The sequence below is a fragment of the Salvelinus sp. IW2-2015 genome, linkage group LG16 (genome assembly GCF_002910315.2).
Source record: "Salvelinus sp. IW2-2015 linkage group LG16, ASM291031v2, whole genome shotgun sequence".
Classification (NCBI taxonomy): domain Eukaryota; kingdom Metazoa; phylum Chordata; class Actinopteri; order Salmoniformes; family Salmonidae; genus Salvelinus; species Salvelinus sp. IW2-2015.
Window position 1 is genome coordinate 22,914,801 of NC_036856.1, and position 17,371 is coordinate 22,932,171.

The 17,371-nt window shown below is 44.5% G+C and overlaps 2 protein-coding genes and 1 pseudogene across 2 annotated transcripts; 2 read left to right on the top strand and 1 right to left on the bottom strand.

The window, feature by feature from the left end:
* Positions 1–3,974, top strand: part of LOC139028908 (enoyl-CoA hydratase domain-containing protein 2, mitochondrial-like) — a 22,561-nt pseudogene extending 18,587 nt beyond the window's left edge.
* Positions 3,975–6,390: 2,416 nt separating this feature from the next.
* Positions 6,391–14,127, bottom strand: zyg11 (zyg-11 family member, cell cycle regulator). Its single transcript, XM_024004784.2, has 18 exons — positions 14,037–14,127; positions 12,395–12,560; positions 11,991–12,202; positions 10,305–10,622; positions 9,992–10,105; positions 9,778–9,894; positions 9,536–9,676; positions 9,227–9,403; positions 9,007–9,071; positions 8,779–8,878; positions 8,625–8,675; positions 8,300–8,461; positions 8,108–8,155; positions 7,721–7,918; positions 7,586–7,638; positions 7,382–7,479; positions 7,089–7,268; positions 6,391–7,004 (listed from the first exon to the last, which is right to left on the bottom strand). The coding sequence occupies exons 1-18, from the start codon at positions 14,037–14,039 to the stop codon at positions 6,988–6,990; spliced, it is 2,220 nt and encodes a 739-aa protein (XP_023860552.1). The 5' UTR covers positions 14,040–14,127; the 3' UTR covers positions 6,391–6,987.
* A 378-nt stretch (positions 14,128–14,505) lies between these two features.
* On the top strand, positions 14,506–16,305 carry coa7 (cytochrome c oxidase assembly factor 7). Its single transcript, XM_024004785.2, has 3 exons — positions 14,506–14,910; positions 15,100–15,240; positions 15,511–16,305. Exons 1-3 carry the CDS (start codon positions 14,805–14,807, stop codon positions 15,951–15,953), a joined length of 690 nt encoding a protein of 229 aa, XP_023860553.1. The 5' UTR covers positions 14,506–14,804; the 3' UTR covers positions 15,954–16,305.
* The last annotated feature ends 1,066 nt before the right edge of the window (positions 16,306–17,371 follow it).

Consider the following 17,371-nt stretch of genomic DNA (forward strand, 5'->3'; position numbering starts at 1 on the left):
GAGTCTATTATTTTATATAATTTGTAAAACAAGCATATTTAGTTGCCATTTGTTGAACATTTTGTATACCAGTGTATTTAAATGGAAATAATGTTTAATGTTTGAATACTAAATGTATTCAAAAATTTAACATGATTTCAGTTTCACTCATTTTGTGTGTTTTTTGCTCTGACAGACACATCAGTTAGTCTGTACTCCCACCGTTGCTTAATGACAGCCAAGCGGACCTTAAACTATCTTGTGTGTGTTTCAGCCTACTCTGCACAGATGGGTTTGATTGAGAAGACACAGGGGCTACTCCCAGGGGCTGGTAAGATGACCAAAGGTCAACCTGCAGTACACACACACACACACAACACACCACCACACACACACACACACACACACACCACCACACAACACACCACACACACACACACACACCACACACAACACACACACACACATCACATCCACACACACGCACTCCCATCACGATCCACACCACAGGAGGTTGGTGGCACCTTGATTGGGGAGGACGAGCTCGTGGTAATGGCTGGAGCGGAATGAGTGGAATGGTATCAAATACATTAAACACATAGCTTCCATGTGCTTGATGCCATTCCATTTACTCCGTTCCAGCCATTATTATGAGCCGTCCTCCCCTCAGCAGCCTCTACTGATCCACACCCATAATTTACCATCATGAAATCTTGTGTTTTTTTGCATGAGTTACATTTACATTTACATTTTAGTCATTTAGCAGACGCTCTTATCCAGAGCGACTTACAGTAGAGTGCATACATTTTATTACATTTTACATACTGAGACAAGGATATCCCTACCGGCCAAACCCTCCCTAACCCGGACGACGCTATGCCAATTGTGCGTCGCCCCACGGACCTCCCGATTGCAGCCGGCTGCGACAGAGCCTGGGCGCGAACCCAGACTCTGGTGGCGCAGCTAGCACTGRGATGCAGTGCCCTAGACCACTGCGCCACCCGGGAGTTCAGCCTCATTCTCGCTCCCTACCTCCTCTCTACTGTAGGGGGCAGTCAGAGAGGTGGGCTTTGCGCTGGCTAAAGAGCTGATCTTCACTGGTAGGTGAGTGGAGGGACAGAGGGCTGTGGACATCGGACTGGTCAACAGAGCTACAGAGTAGAACCCAGATGGAGACGCTGCCTATTGATAGGCATTGAGTCTGGCTAGAGAGATACTACCACAGGTTAGACGCACGCATACACACACACTAATACACGGGAGATGCAGTGGAGGCTGCTGAGAGGAGGACGGCTCATAATAATGACTCTGGATAGTCAGTTGGCTAGCAACAAGGACATGAAGCTGCCATGAGGGGAATCATATTCGGCTGGTTCCAGCTAGTTGTATCTTGTTCTTGATACCATGTCTTGTTTTGATGTGTTTTGACTGATTTAATATCAATGCTAATATGGCAAAAAACAACTCTTCTATAGCTAATCTCATGCTTTTTGACACATTTTGCCAAGCGGCTGAGAGAAAATATAGATGTTTTAGAGTTAATTTCCTGCTATGGCAAAATTGCAGGGGTGTGTGATACGCCAGTGCCCTTCTCCTCCTCTCCAGGCATCTGTCGCTCCAAGTTTCTCTCACTCCATCTCAGATGCCAGCAGTTGACAGGGGCACCTCGGCAGTCAAGTGGAGAAACAGTCCACAAATAACATATGCACACACAAACCAGTTATTTGCAGTTGCACAGCTTGGAGGACATATTTATGTATCTGAGGATGTTTTAGGACGAAAAACCATACTCATTGTTTTCTCCATTCCACAGTGATTGACGGCTATACTGAGAAAAAATATAAACGCAACATGCAGCAATTTCAAAGATTTTACAGTTCATATAAGGAAATCAGTCTACTGAAATAAATATATTTGGCCCTAATCTATGGATTTCACATGACTGGGCAGGGGTGCCAGTCTGGCTATGGGTGGGCCAGGGAGGGCACCCACTGGGCCTMGCACACACTGGGGAGCCAGGCCCAGCAAAACAGAATGAGTTATTACCCACAAAAATAATTGATTACTAACAGAAATACTCCCAGGTTTGAACCGGAGTAACCTGCTTGCTAAAGTCTTGCCGTTTGTATGCATACAGTGCCTTCAGAAAGTATTCCTACCCCTTGACTTATTCCACATTTTGTTGTTACAGCCTGAATTCAACATTGATTAAATATATTTTATTTCATCAATCTACACACAATACCCAATAATGGCAAAGTGAAAACATGTTTTTAGAAATGTTTGCAAATGTTTGTAAAATTTAAATACAGATCTCATTTACATATGTATTCACACGCCTTTGCTATGACACTCCAAATTGAGCTCTGGTGCATCCATTTTCCTTTGATCATCCTTGAGATGTCACTACAACTTGGAGTCATGTGGCCAATTCAATTGTTTGGACATGTTTTAGAAAGAAACACACCTGTGCATGTCAGAGCAGAAACTACTGTATACCATGAAGTCCAAGGAACTGTCCATAAATTTCCGAGATAGAATTGTGATGAGGCATATATCTGGGGAAGGGTATAAAACCATTTATAGAGTGTTGAAAGTTTCCAAGAGCACAGTTGTCTCCATCATTGGGAAAAAATATCAAACTACCCAGACTCTGCCAAGAGCTGGCCGTCCGACCAAACTGAGAAACCGGGCAAGAAGGACCTTGGTCAGGTAGGTCACCAAGAACCCAATGACTACTCTGACAGAACTACACTATTTGGCCTGAATGCAAAGCGATATGTCTGGAGAAAACCAGGGACAGCTCATCACCCATCTAACACCATCCATACCGTGAAGCATGGTGGTGGCAGCATCATGCTATGGGGATGCTTGTCATCGGCAGGGACTGGGAGACTGGTAAGGATAGAGGGAACAATGAATGGAGCCAAATATGGGCAAATCCTTGATGAGAACCTGCTTCAGAGTGCAAAATACCTTAGACTGGAGGCATAGATTTACTTTCCAACAGGACAATGACCCCAAGTATACAGCCAAACCAACGCTGGAATGGCTTCAGAACAAGAATGTGAAAATCATTGTGGCCCAGCTAAAGCCCAGACTTGAATTCCATTTGAAAATCTGTGGAAAGACTTGAAGATTGCTGTTCACTGCCGCTCCCCATCTAATTTAAGAGTTTGAGAAAATCGTTAAGGAAGAATGGGAGAAAATCCCTAAATCCAGATGTCCCAAGCTGATACAGACATACCCAAGATGACTCAAAGCTGTAATCACCACCAAAGTATTGTCTCGGGTGTGAATACTTATGTAAATGAGATATTTCTATATTTCTTTTTATACATTTGCTAACATTTCTAAATATGTTTTCACTTTGTCATTATGGGGTATTATGTTTAGATGAGTGAGAAAAACATCTTTAATCTATTTTGAATTCAGGCTGTAACGCAAACATTTTTGGAATAAGCGGTGTAAATACTTTCTGAAGGCACTGTAGACTCAGAAAAAGGGTTCTCCCACAGGGAGCCGGCGAACCTTCTTAGAACCTATTTCTCACAAATGGTTACGTGTCATCACACGAGCATTTATGTGGTCCTTCGTTCTCACCCCCAGTGTGGTCTCTCTCCAGGCCCCCATCGCTGTGAGGATGGCCAAGGAGGCTCTGAACAGAGGCATGGAGGTACATCAGCTTCTCAACACAACCTTGTGTTCTAAATGGTCTAATAATCGATTGATCAATTAATCATCAGTCACACACATCCCAGCTCACACCCGTTCATTATCTATGTGTATTTGAATGATAAAACGTGTCTCTGTGTGCTAGTGGCAAGTATGTCTGTAACCTGTCTGTGTGGGTCTGTATCTCTCAGGTGGACGTCACATCAGGGATGGCCAGAGAGGATGTGCTAAGCCAGGGTAAGAGATCAACTGGTAAAATTCCCATTTACATTGTCTGTGGTCAAACTGTAGTGGTATATCATGTCTCTTTCTCCAGCTGATCCCGACACGAGGGCATGGCTGCCTTTATAGAGAAGACACCCGACTCTACACTGGASAGTAACACACATGGAGGGTTGTGTGTTTGTTTTTTAAACTGCAGTTGTAATATATTTTAGCATATGGATCAAGGCTTTTGAGATAAAGTAAAACAGACTACCAGTTTACAGCTGATGGGGGTGTATTCTTTATTTCAGAAACATGAAAATATGACCCTCAGCAGCAAAATGGCATCTTAGCAAATGGCCTTCCCTTTAGAGCCACCCTACACCCAGTTTCATGAAATGCCCATACTGAAAGAGGAAACTGTCACATTAGGGGAATGTACAGACAAGACTAAACTTTCCCACAGCTTCAATCATAGTGAGAGGACAACTCAAATTTCATATTCTGTCAGTATAATGTAGAAAATACTGACTTTAGTTTACAGTTCAGTTTGTTCTGTGCATTTCTCTTGATGCCATAGAGAAGAGTTACTTTGACCCATGCAGCAGTAGCAAGCACATACAATGTGTAGGCTGATTTGAAATCAAGCATGTGGAGATTTGCCAGCAGGCATGAAATGTAGTTTCAGCCGCCATTGCATAGTGAATGAAGACAAGATCAGTAGCCTATATCCTTATTAGTCACAACCAGGGTCATGCTCAGGAGGGTGCAATGTACAGAACGTTGCAGATAGACAATTTTGTCATTTTGACGGCAAGGAAATACATTTTTAAGTGCGGCCCTCTGGACCTCAAAAACCGAATGCAGCCCCCGGGGCAAAATGAGTTAACATCCCTGGGGTAGGCGTCTTTTTGGGATTGCGCTACTCTCGCTGCCTCTCCCCTTAATCGCAGAATTCCCAACTCAGTTTTGTCTCCTTCGTTTTCCTAAGTACCTCCTTTTGAATTAAACAACAAAACATATTGTTTCCAACACTTTAAACCAATCATTAAAGACTGTACTTGAGTATGGGAGATGACAAACTACAAACACTTGTCTGGCTACAGTGGCTAGCACTTAACTCTAAGTCCTCCTGACTTCAGAGTCTGGAATGGCTCTTTGAGGTTGTCGGCACAATGCGTCGATAATGAAGGGGGCTGTGCTTTTACTGGTTGGTTCTCCTCTTTCTCACACAAACACCCAGATGCACAGCCCCCGAGCGTCACCCCTTTCAACTACAACAGTTGGATTTTCAAATCCAAACAATGAAGTCTCAAACCCAGAGGGGGAAAAAACAAAAACAATGAGAACCCATAAAACCTGTCACACAATTTCTGAGTGAATATTGCATTAACAAACAGCTTCCTTTCCAGACCAGGTAAGTCACAGCTGTGGGCCATGTCAGCCAGGCTAGTACAAACACTCCCCCTAGCATCAAACACACACTCACCTATACACTGATCCAAATACGCAAGCATGCCAGACCAGCAACCAGCAACCATGGAAGCACATAGAACTCTCAAGAATTTTGTTTTCTTCTTCATACTGTGCAAAGTCGTATATGTATTCTGTCTTAATGTTGACCAATATATTTATTGCCATTTTTGTCCACAAGGGAAATACATTACTATTGACATAATTTTTATAAACCAGGATAACTCAAATCTTGTCCTGGAGGTCCACAATACTGCTGGTTTTCATCCTACCCCCTCTAATCAGGGACTGATTCAGACCTGCGACCCCAGGTGAGTATACACTGTGGCAAAAATGTACCCATCAATTAATTCATACATTTATAATAATCAATTAACTACCACAGAGAAAATAACTATGGACAGTATTGTGGACCTCCATGTCTGGATTTGAATAGTCCTGCTACAAACTGGGCAACTCAAAAGATCATTCAGACAAACTTGAGCATGCTGGGAAAATTACACCGTCATGTGCATATATTAGCTAATCAGCCAGAGGGGCTGGACTCTCAACCCCAGAACTGAGCTTTAAGGCTGCTACACACTTTACGCAAACGCAGCAAGTGTCGTTTTCTAGATACTTCTACATACTTTTGTGCGGATCCAATTTTAGAATGGCCCGTATACGACGCCCATGGCTCTGTTTGCGTAGGGTATGTAGTGCCCTTTAGTGGCCCAATCCAAACTTGGTGCGCCTGCACAACTCCAACCATGAATCTATGTCAATGGTGTTAATTGATGTTGATTAGTGTCACTCTTCCAAGATGCGTGCAGGATTCTTAAATAAGGATTCGGRCCTTTCAGAGTCCAAATGGAAAGAAACAGTTAAACCATATAGTTCAACTGGTTTTCTATTCATGCTATGGACGCTGTTAACCAACAACTCAGGGTTTATTTTTCTTTAGTTAAATCAATCATAATTTCCTTATCCCAACAGTAGTACACTTAGTCATACTGTTGCTTTTGAACCAAACAAGAAAATAAATAACATAGCAAGGTATGTGTGCAAAGAAATGCGTAGTTTCTGTTCTCTCATTCACTTTACAGCACCACCTTAAGACAAGGTGGGAGGTGACAGGGTGTCTTTCCCTATCCCGGTTTAAAGGCGCCCACATACTAGGTTTGGTTTGCGCCAAGCAGAACTTGGCAAGGCGAAGCAAACGTCTGTGCCTCGCATACTCCCTTAAAAGACCTTTGGTTGAAAAATGAAAATGCAATATTACCGTTTGTCCCTCTTGAAACGCCGTAGCAACATAGCCACTTGCTCAATAGTCAGAATTAATCTACAAAAAAATCAAGGAATCTGTATATCATTTTGATAATTTTTGTTTGATGCAGTATTTCTCAAGTGAAAAAAATGTGTATTAAAACTAGGTTCACTGAATGACAAACACTTCAATGAAGAATCCCGTAGTACTGTTGACTTTGGCTTGCCTCAAGAACACATTTGGTGCGCGAAGAACTGGAAAAAACCCTGCCGAACTCCAACAGAAACGTAAAAATTTGGCGCAAACTGTTTCGACTGGGAAGCATGCGACAGGCTTAATGAACATGTGTGAACACACACACACCTCTTCCTGGACTCTTGTCTTGACATTACAGGTGGAATGGGTTCTGATCAGGGCGTATCACTCTCTGGAGGAGAAAGACAGAGCATTTTTATTGACTTTTAACATATTCTGAAATCACACACACTAGAAATCATTGTGTGTGTCTCACCTTTGTGTGTGTGTGGGGGTGTTTGTGTGGTCTGGCCGGTGCGAGCTTGGTGGCGCTGCAGGCTCTCCAGGATGCCGTCAGTCAATCGCATGACATCTGCATGTGTGTCGGGGTGTGTCTGGACCTTTTCCAGCTGCTGCAGACCTCCCTCCTCCAGCAGCATACTGCAGTACCGAGGGGCTGCAGGAGTCCAGAGAGATTACACTCACATTGATGACGCACAGAGCAGAATATATAGAAACGTAGGACAGGTAGAAAACTATTAAGCTCTATATGGAGTGTGTGTGTCTCACCATTCTTGCTGCAGACATGCTGCATGGCCCAAGCTGCCCACAGCTGAACTCCTGGGGTGTGGAAACACTCCAACAGGGGGAAGAAAGGGTTAAAGGACCTACAGAGGGGGGAGGAGATCATTAATACTCAGGCTGCATCTTAATAGTTTACAGTGGCTTCCTCTCCTCTCCTCCTCTCCTCGTGTGTGTGCATGGAGGTCTTACCTGTAAGCCACCATCTCACACTCTGGGGTCTGCCATTTCAGGATGGCAGAGTGCTGGAGGAGAGACACAGAACACGAGACAATTATTACAGACACACAGGTGGTATAACAACTCACACAGACCTCCCCCACGTACCAGTTGTTCTAGCAGGTCAGACCTCAGTGTGATACTGAGTGTCCATGCAGCCTCTCCTCTGGAGGTGAGGTGGGCCAGTATCCCAGCAGCAAAGTAGGACACCTCCACCTCAGGGCTGTGGAGCAGGGAGCGGATGTGATCCAGGAAGCCCTGAACCATCAGCTCCTCATGCAGCTCCCCAACCTCTGCTATGTTGTTCTGGAGCGAGACAGAGCCACAGTCAGCTCTTACACCACTTCAAATGGAATGATTCAAACATAAAACAAATCGGTTTCATCAGTAGTTTGTCTCCGCTGAATTCACACCGTCTAGCCCCTAGGACCACAAACCAGGGTTACCGACCAGTAGAATAAATACACTGTCAGTCAAAGGTTCACGATGACTCACCAGCAGCCCCAACACCTTCTGCTGGATGGAAGACTCCGAGGGGAACGACTGCAGAGAGAAAGAAAGGGGACAATAAAGAGGCGTGAGTGACTCAGCTTGCACTTCAGGCAGTAAGAACGTCAGGGTCAGAGAGAGTGTTGTAACTAGCACTTTGATGAACAGCTCTAGGGTCTGTGAGTGTGTGTGTACTACCTCCAAAACTTTAATGAAAAGCTCCAGTCCCTGGTTCTCTATAAAATGGCGGCAGGTGGTTGGTGATTCGTCGGTGAGGTTCCAGAGCGCGCTCAGTGTGAACTTGAGGGTGGCATCCACCCCGCCCTGAGTCGCCTTCTGACGCACAATGTGGAGGAGTTGCTGCAGAGAGAGAGAAAGAGGGATAGAGAAAGGGGGGGATAGACCGAGAGATGGTGACAATTACTGTATTTCTTTTTAAACACTGCAGTCAGTGATTCTTTCAATTGGGAAGGCATGTGCCAATGGCCAGCTGTGTGAATGGAGGATTTTTGAACAGTCTCACCTTCACTATGAACAGCTCTGCTCCCAGCTGGGCTGTCTGCTCTGTAGATAACTGTATAGGAAAACACACATGTCAGCAAAGACCAAACCTCAAACACATTTCTAATACCATATTTGACACACACTCAGACATGTAGGCACACACACACCCCTACCTTGGCAGCCAGTATAGAAATGATAGCCACAGCCATCCTCTGCATGTTCTGGTCCTCATGGTTACATAGCCACTGCATCACCAGTTTAGCTGCCTCAAACCTGGATTATAGACCACACACATACACAGTACAAAGGATACATGCACTGTACATACTACGTCTCTCATGAGACACAATCTTAAAGGATGAATACATCTACAGTCAAAGTAATTCAATGTGTATATCTACCTGTTGAAGGGAACCTCCTGCAGTATGCGGTCACTGCACAGAGAGAGAAGGCAATTCTTTTGCAACTGGAGAAAAAGGACCCAAGATGGTGGTTAGAGCCAAAGCAAAACTCACACTCAAGCCTGGTCCAGAAACAGCCCCTAGCCAGTCTGTGTTTACAGATGGGAAGAACCTGGATATGTGTAAACAATATGGAGAAGGTGAGCGTGTGTGTGTGTACCTGTTGGTGGTTAGGGAAGGTCCTCATGGCCTCCAGCAGTAGTTGAGTGACTGTGCCAAGCAGTCTAACAGGCATGCCCGCTGCCAGGTCCTGCTTGGTCAGGTTAAACACACACGCACTGGCTGCCAACTGGACGTTCAGGGTGGCAGGGTGGTTCTTCATCCCCAGTATTACCAACTAGAGACAGAAAGATCAAGGGAGAAGAGGGAGTGACTCATTACTTTATAAAAATGTGTACACAGAGCCATGCTGTAGTAAGATGTATATTGAGGTGAAGGGTAGAGTAGACATTACATAATGTGTGTGTACCTTGAGTATGTCAGGCCGTGGTTTCTCCATGACGTGAGTGAGACTGAACAGATGAAACAGAGCCTCTCTGACAAAGCCGTCTCTCTCACTGTAGCGATGCAGCGACTCACAGATCTGAGTCTCATTGGCCTCTCCTGTCACCTGCCACAAACAGAGGACACATACATAGCGTAGTGCTCAGTCAGTATTGCTGCTTCCTCTACAAAGACAGAGACAGAGAGAAGAAAAACAGTGAGACCCACCTTGAGGCTGCCCTCTCCATTGAGGAAGTCAGAGAAGCCAGCGTCTGTAGCCAGCAGACCAACAAAGGTCATCCCTGGACGTTCCTCTACAAACACCTTGACCGCTGCATCCGTCACCTGGCATAACACACACTAGGTAAACACTCTACACACACAGCTGCAATACACACACTCACAACTCGAGCCAACTCCACTCATACTCTGTCTCCAGTACCTGTTTGCGTCCAGACACGTCCAGAGAGACCAGAGCAGGCAGGATCCCAGGTTCGCCCAGCAACTGACGAGCCACGTCTGATGTGAACTGTTTATCATCACTGATGTCCAGGTGCTGCATAGGTAGGTTTTCACACATCCACAAAAGCATGAGTATCAGAAATAAATCTATTCGAGCACCACAAGTAAACTAGCGACCAATCACAGTGCCAGAACTAGAAAAAGGTTTAAGAAACTTCACTCAGCAATATATATGCTTTTTATAGTGGAGCAAATMAATACAGAACTTGAGCATTAGAGCTGTCCCCACCCACCTGCAGTGCCTGCAGTTGTCCAATGACGGCCAATAGCTGTGCGGTGCTCATCTCCAGCCTCTTCAGCTGGTGTAGTGTTAGTGACCTCAGCCTCTCCCTGAGGCCCAGTAGAGGACTGAGGTTGGTTACTGAGGTGTTGGACAGGTCCAGGCTCTCCAGGCGGGGCAGGGAACACACGTCAGCCAGCCCAGCGTCATAGAAGTCCACATTGGCCAGGGAGAGGGAGCGGAGCCCCTGGAGAGAGCTGAAGCGGTGACGGGATGGTTCCTCCAGAGAGGACATGGTTAGACCTGTCAGGACCAACCGCTGTAAGCTCTCCTGTGGAGAGGAAGAGGTTGGAGAGTGAGGGAGGGAGAATGTTTGCGGTTGTCTGTCCCTGCTGGAAGCTCTCTTATCAGTGTACACTGCATTCGGAAAGTATTCAGACCCCTTGACATTTTCCTCTTTTTTTTTTAACGTTACAGCCTTATTCTAAAATTAATAAATTTTTTACACACAATACCCCAGAATGACAAAGCAAATGTTTTCCTATTTTATATTTAAAAAAGATATATAAATATTAAACTTATTTAAGTATGTTTTGAGACCCTTTGCTATGAGACTCAAAATTGAGCACAGGAGCATCCTGTTTCCATTGATCATCCTTGAGATGTTTCTACAACTTGATTGGAGTCCACCTAAATTGATTGGACATGATTTGGAAAGGCACACACCTGTCTGACCAAGAACCCGATGGTCCCTCAGACAGAGCTCCAGAATTCCTCTGTGGAGATGGTTGTCCTTCTGGAAGGTTCTCCCATCACTGCAGCACTCCACCAATCAGGCCTTTATGGTAGAGTGGTCAAACGGAAGACACTCCTCAGTAAAAGACGACAGCCCGCTTGGAGTTTGCCAAGAGGCCTCTAAAGGACTCATGACTGATCATGAGAAACAAGATTATCTGGTCTGATGAAACAAAGATTGAACTCTTTGTCCTAAAAGGAAATCTGGCACCATCCCTACGGTGAAGCCTGGTGGTGGCAGCAGCATACTGTGGMGATGTTTTTCAGTGGCAGGGACTGGGTGACTAGTCAGGATCGATTCAAAGATGAACGGAGCAAAGTACAGAGAGATCCTCGATGAAAACCTGCTCCAGAGTATTCTGGACCTCAGACTGGGGCGAAGGTTCACCTTCCAACAGGACAACGACTCTAAGCACACAGCCAAGAGAATGCAGGAGTGGCTTCAGGACAAGTCTCTGAATGTCCTTGATTGGCCCAGCCAAAGCCCAGACTTGAACCCGATCGAACATCTCTAGAGAGACCTGAAAATAGCTGTACAGCGACGCTCCTCATCCAACTTGACAGAGCTTAAGAGGATCTGCAGAGAAGAATGGGAGAACTCCCGAAATACAGGTGTGCCAAGCTTGTTGCGTCATAACCAAGAAGACTCGAGGCTGTAATCGCTGCCAAAGGTGCTTCAACAATGTATTGAGTAAAGGGTCTGAATACTTATGTAAATGTGATATTTCCTTTTTCACTTTATAAATGTGCAAAAACCTGTTTTTGGTTTGTTATTATGGGGTATTGTGTGTAGATTGCTTAGGGGAAAAAACAATTGAATCCCCTTTAGAATAAGGCTGTAATGTAACCAAATGTGGAAAAAGTCAAGGGGTCTGAATACTTTCTGAATGCACTGTATGTTTACCTGGCAGTGTTTGTTGGAGGCCAGTCCCTGTAGTATGTCAGAGATGGTGAGGTCAGCGTTGACCCTGGCAGCATCCAGCTCCAGCAGGCGGTGAGGACAGAGAGCTCTCTGGAACGCCTCGGCAGAAATACGAGCAGTACGGATACATGCACGACGCAGCCGTAGGTACTCACAGCTACGAAACACTCCRACTGTACTGTCATTCAACAGACCTGAAAACAACACCCACACTTTTTTTGTTAGAGCTGGGCTGGGACAAAAATCACCCAATGACTGGAAATAGCCCATTACTGCTCGAGACACTGAATTAAAGGCCTGTTTCGTGTTTTTGAACTAATAATCAAGGTAAGGATCTGAGCTTGGATCTGTGACCACTGACTACTTCATGTTCCTTGCTCACTTACCTTCAGTGGCCATCTTAGCTAACAGCTGGTCAGCTAGCTCCTGGGGGAACAGTAAAGAGTCTCTGAGACAGAGAGATCCATCGGCGTGCTTCGCACAGAACCTCTCCAGGTTCCCACTCACGTAGGACAGACACAGGTCTGTCAGAGATGCCGGGGACGCCTCGTCCTGGAACACACACACACAACATTAGACACTTACACCACATGACCAAAACTATATGGACAACTGCTTGTCAAACATGGGGATTAATATGGAGTTGGTATCCCCTTTGCTGCTGTAACAGCCTCCACTCTTCTGGGAAGGCTTTCCACTAGATGTTGGAGCACTGCTGCAGGGACTTGCTTCCATTCAGCATTAGTGAGGTCAGGCACTGACGTTGGGCAATTAGGCCTGGCTCGCAGTCGGCATTCCAATTCATCCCAAAGGTGATCAATGGGGTTGACGTCAGGGCTCTGTGCAGGCCAGTCAAGCTCTTCCACACTGATCTCGACAAATCACTTCTGTATGGACCTTGCATTGTGCATGGGGGCATTGTCATGCTGAAACAGGAAAGGGCCTCTGTTGCCACAAAGTAGGAAGCACAGAATCGTCTAGAATGACAATGTATGCTGTAGCATTAAGATTTCCCTTCACTGGAACTAAAGGGCCTAGCCCGAACCATGAAAAACAGCCCCAGACCATAATTCCTCCTCCACCAAACTAAACAGTTGGCACTATGCATTGGGGCAGGTAGTGTTCTCCTGGTATCCACCAAACCCAGATTTGTCTGTCTGACTGCCAGATGGTGAAGTGTGATTAATCAATTCAGAGAACACGTTACCACTACTCCAGAGTCCAATGGCGGCAACCTTAACACCACTCCAGCCAATGCTTGGCATTGCGCATGGTGATCATAGGCTTGTGTGTGGCTGCTCGGCCATGGAAACCTCYAAGCAACGTCTGCACAATAACTGTTCGTCATGAAGCTCCCGACTAACCGTTATTGTGTTGACATTGGACAGACGTTTTTTACTCGCTACGTGCTTCAGCACTCGGTGGTCCTGTTCTGTGAGCTTGTGTACACTGAGCCGTTGTTTACAGTTGACCGGGGCAGCTCTGGCAGGGCATACATTTGACGAACTGACTTGATGAAAAGGTGGCATCCTATGATGGTGCCACATTGAAAGTCACTGAGTTCTTCAGTAAGGCCAATATTTGTCTATGGAGATTGCATGGCTGTCTGCTCGATGTTATACACCCGTTGGCTGAAATAGCCGAATCCACTCATTTGAAGGGGTGTCCACATACTTTTGTATATATAGTGTATGCCCGCACTCCCAAATGGCATACCGAGCATATGGCCAAAGTTAAAATGGTCGCCAATGAGACCTGATATCCATAACTCCCAGGAGGTAGAGTATGTCTGGAGTGGTGGGCTGTTGTCAAACCCCAAAATAATGAGCAATGATCGCTAGCTAATTATCCATCCTCCTGAGCTAAAAAAGGTTTAACTAGCTAACGACGTGGATCAAATTTCAGCAGATATCTAACTAAGACTAGTTAGCTTGCTACTGGTATGCATTTTTTTCGATACCTTGCTGGTCCTTGTCGACAATGCACGACGATTGAATGCTAGACATTGATATCGAAAACAAAACTCACCATTTTCAAGAAATTGCAGGCTTGACTCCCGACCAAAGATAAATATTGCTATTGGTCTCTACCTACGCCGAGTTGTCTCGGTTTGCCTTGTTAACTTGCTACTTAGCTAGCCTAATCTTGCTGGATTTGTTGTTTGCAAGGTGATAACTAGCTATCTAGCGTTCTAACGTTAGCTACAAGCTAGCTAACTTGTTGGTACCGAACTAACATAGAAAAATGATGTTCCTGGAAAACGATGAATATCGTTGTGAAAATGTTTCGACTTCATTTTCAAACCATGTCCGTTAGTTAACCTAGGCTGACACTAATCTAAATCTGCACACATACTTGTTTTTAACGATAGCTTTATTTAATTTTATTTAGGGGCTAAATCAGCTTTAATATTGCAGATAGATTGTAGCTCTATTTTTGTTGACAGACCGTAAAAAAAAAAAGTTGGCACAGGAAGTACATCACTGGTCGATGGGGCGGGACTACGGAAGCTCTTTCGTGCATATTACAAAAACAGGAAGAAAGCAGCAGGAATGAGCATCTCTACCTTTTTAATTTAAACGAAAATAGATTAGAATTCACCGCATGTCCGTCACATTGTCCTTTATCGAGGTGATCTCTAAATACGCTTAAGTTGTTTTTCAACGGGACCAGACGAGCTCTTTCTTAAATTGTTACCTCATCATTTCAACACCAAGGTCACAAGGGTGTTCTGGACTTTTCAACACGTGTTGTTTTTAGACAGTGTTTTTTTTAGGACACTGCACTGTTTGAATCATGTCTGGACTCATAAACTTTGAGGACGAAAACGAGGTGAAGCAGTATTTGGATAACATAGGTGTGGAATTCAGCTACCAGTGTTACAGAGAGAAGGACCCTGAAGGTAAGGAACGACGTGCACTGTCCTATGCAGTGCTGAAGGGAGTGATGTTAAGCTTTTGCTGTCCCCTAACTGGGGTTCTGAACCACTGATTGTGCTTGGTGTTAAGGTGTCTTTATGCCTCATGTAGTACTATAACCTTCACACTGTCTAACTCATTATTGTGGCTAACCTCGTGTATTCTGCTGCCAGGGTGTCAAAGGCTTGCTGACTACATGGAGGGAGTGAAGAAAAACTTTGAGTCTACAGCCCAGGTGCTCAAACACAACTGTGAGACTAATAAACATGGTGAAAGCTGCTACAAGCTCGGGGCTTACTATATCCAAGGCAAAGGTACACAACTACACCACTTTAAACTTAATCCCATTGACTAGCAGATTACAACAGCAAAGCCTGAAACAACTTGCGTTTCTCAACTAGACAAGTAAAACATTTAAAGATTTGATTAGAGAAAGAGTATGGCTTTGGCTTGATACATGTTTTAAGACAAGTCATCTTATTAATTCGAAATATTAGGATGATAAGAAAGTACTGATAGACAGAGAGACCCTGAATCCATTCCCCAAGTGGTCAAGCGCAACATGTTCTAAATCTCTCTATCAGGGGGATTTGCAGAGAATCTGAAAATGGCCTACTCCTGCTTCTTGACGGCCTGCAGCAGTGGCGGTAAGAAGTCTGTGGACGCGTGTCACAACGTGGGTCTCCTCGCCCACGACGGTCGAGCCATGGAAGCCGGCCCTGACCCGGGGGCGGCTAGGCAGTACTATGAGAAGGCATGTACAGGGGGGTTCGCACCCTCCTGCTTCAACCTTAGTGCCATGTATATCGAGGGCTCCCCGAAGCAGAGTAAGGACATGGGCCTGGCTCTGAGGTATGCCACAAGAGCCTGTGAGCTAGGACACGTCTGGGGTTGTGCCAATGCCAGCCGTATGTATAAACTGGGGGACGGGGCGGAGAAGGACGAGAAGAAAGCAGAGGAACTTAAGAACAGGGCGAAAGAGCTTCACTTCCAGGAGAAAGAGAGGCAGCTCAAATTTGGGGAATGAAGGGGTTGGTCAGAGGGAAGTCGCTTCAATAAATCTTTGTTCCAAATGGGCATTTTTTTTTGCATGAATGTACAGGGTCATGTTYTGCTTCCTCTTGGGCTGTGTGTGTAACCTGACATGCTACATAGACATGACTGCTTAGTGCTGGCCAAAGGTTGAAGAATTCACTAGTGTGTGTTTTAACCTATGTGTGGATGGTTTATATGAGGCTTCGTAGTACATGTATTTTTTTCTCTATGGGGGACCAACTCTGTCAATATGAGACTGTCCATCTCGACATGTACACATTCTCAGTCCAACACATCTGCCTGAAAATTGACAACAACTTGATTAAAATGAGTTCCCGCAAACAGCTCAGTTCATGTGGCGTCATTATAGTTAGGAATCCATGGTGGAGGGTATCTCATCCTATATGGACAGTGGGAAAAAGGTGTCGTTCATAGTTGAGCGTGTCACAATGCAGCAATCTGGGAAGTAAATTGGTTCTGCCACTAGATGGAGTCAAAGTCAAGGGAAATGAGTCTGCTATGGGGTATGGCAAATCTACTGTCTGTTGGTAAATCAGGGCAGGTCTAGGGAGTTTTATTTTCRTATCTTTCATTTGCTCATCCCCCTCTGTGCTGTGTTCAAAATATAATAATCAGATGGGACATATTCACATGACTGAGTAGAGAGGTAAAATGTGTGGTATTATAGCACATTTCTTGCTATTTTGCCATGAGGCTGAGAGGACATGTTGCTGTTTTAGAGGTCTGAGATTCTTAAAAGACAGTACAATCTGAACTTTTRCCCCCACAAATGTCTTTATTAACAACATTTGAAATATTTTTTGATAGACTAAAGTACTGACAATCACACCATGTAAAGGAACATCTTTTTTATTTTATAACATAAATCCAGTTAGATGCATTTTATCTCATTCAGACACCATAAAAGCATTTCAGTTGTACAATTATTGTCCAAGTGTTTAAAGGCCTTGATTGTTTAATTCTAATGTGATTATTCTGATATGTAATACAGTTTTCTAAACTTATTTTTGTTTGGTTTTATAGCACTAATTGCTCTAGGGCTTATTTTGTTAGCAATTTGGCATGTTTTTCTAGTTTTAGAACATAAAACATTATCCCTTATGTCTATCACACCAAATACTGCAATTGTCTAAGCATATGTTAACGAACAGTGATCCATTTTTTTTCCTCCAGAATATTGACCAAAAAATATGGACTCTATCAGTGACGGCGTTGACAAGCCACTGACAGGAGTTGACAACCAATACTCAAAACAGACATATTTTTGCCTCTAAAACTAAAAACTCAATGCAAACATTTGTAAAATATGGAGAATTATTCATTTGAAAATCCCCAATAAAAACAACCATTCTATCAGATCTTTCAGCACTCTGACAGAGTTGACAACTA

What these genes read in the sequence shown, in the direction of transcription:
- coa7 (XM_024004785.2), top strand. Translation starts at nt 14,805, where the DNA reads ATGTCTGGACTCATAAACTTTGAGGACGAAAACGAGGTGAAGCAGTAT. An exon ending in CAGAGAGAAGGACCCTGAAG is followed by an intron (nt 14,911 to 15,099) that starts GTAAGGAACGAC and finishes TTCTGCTGCCAG; the next exon opens with GGTGTCAAAGGCTTGCTGAC. An exon ending in TTACTATATCCAAGGCAAAG is followed by an intron (nt 15,241 to 15,510) that starts GTACACAACTAC and finishes TCTCTCTATCAG; the next exon opens with GGGGATTTGCAGAGAATCTG.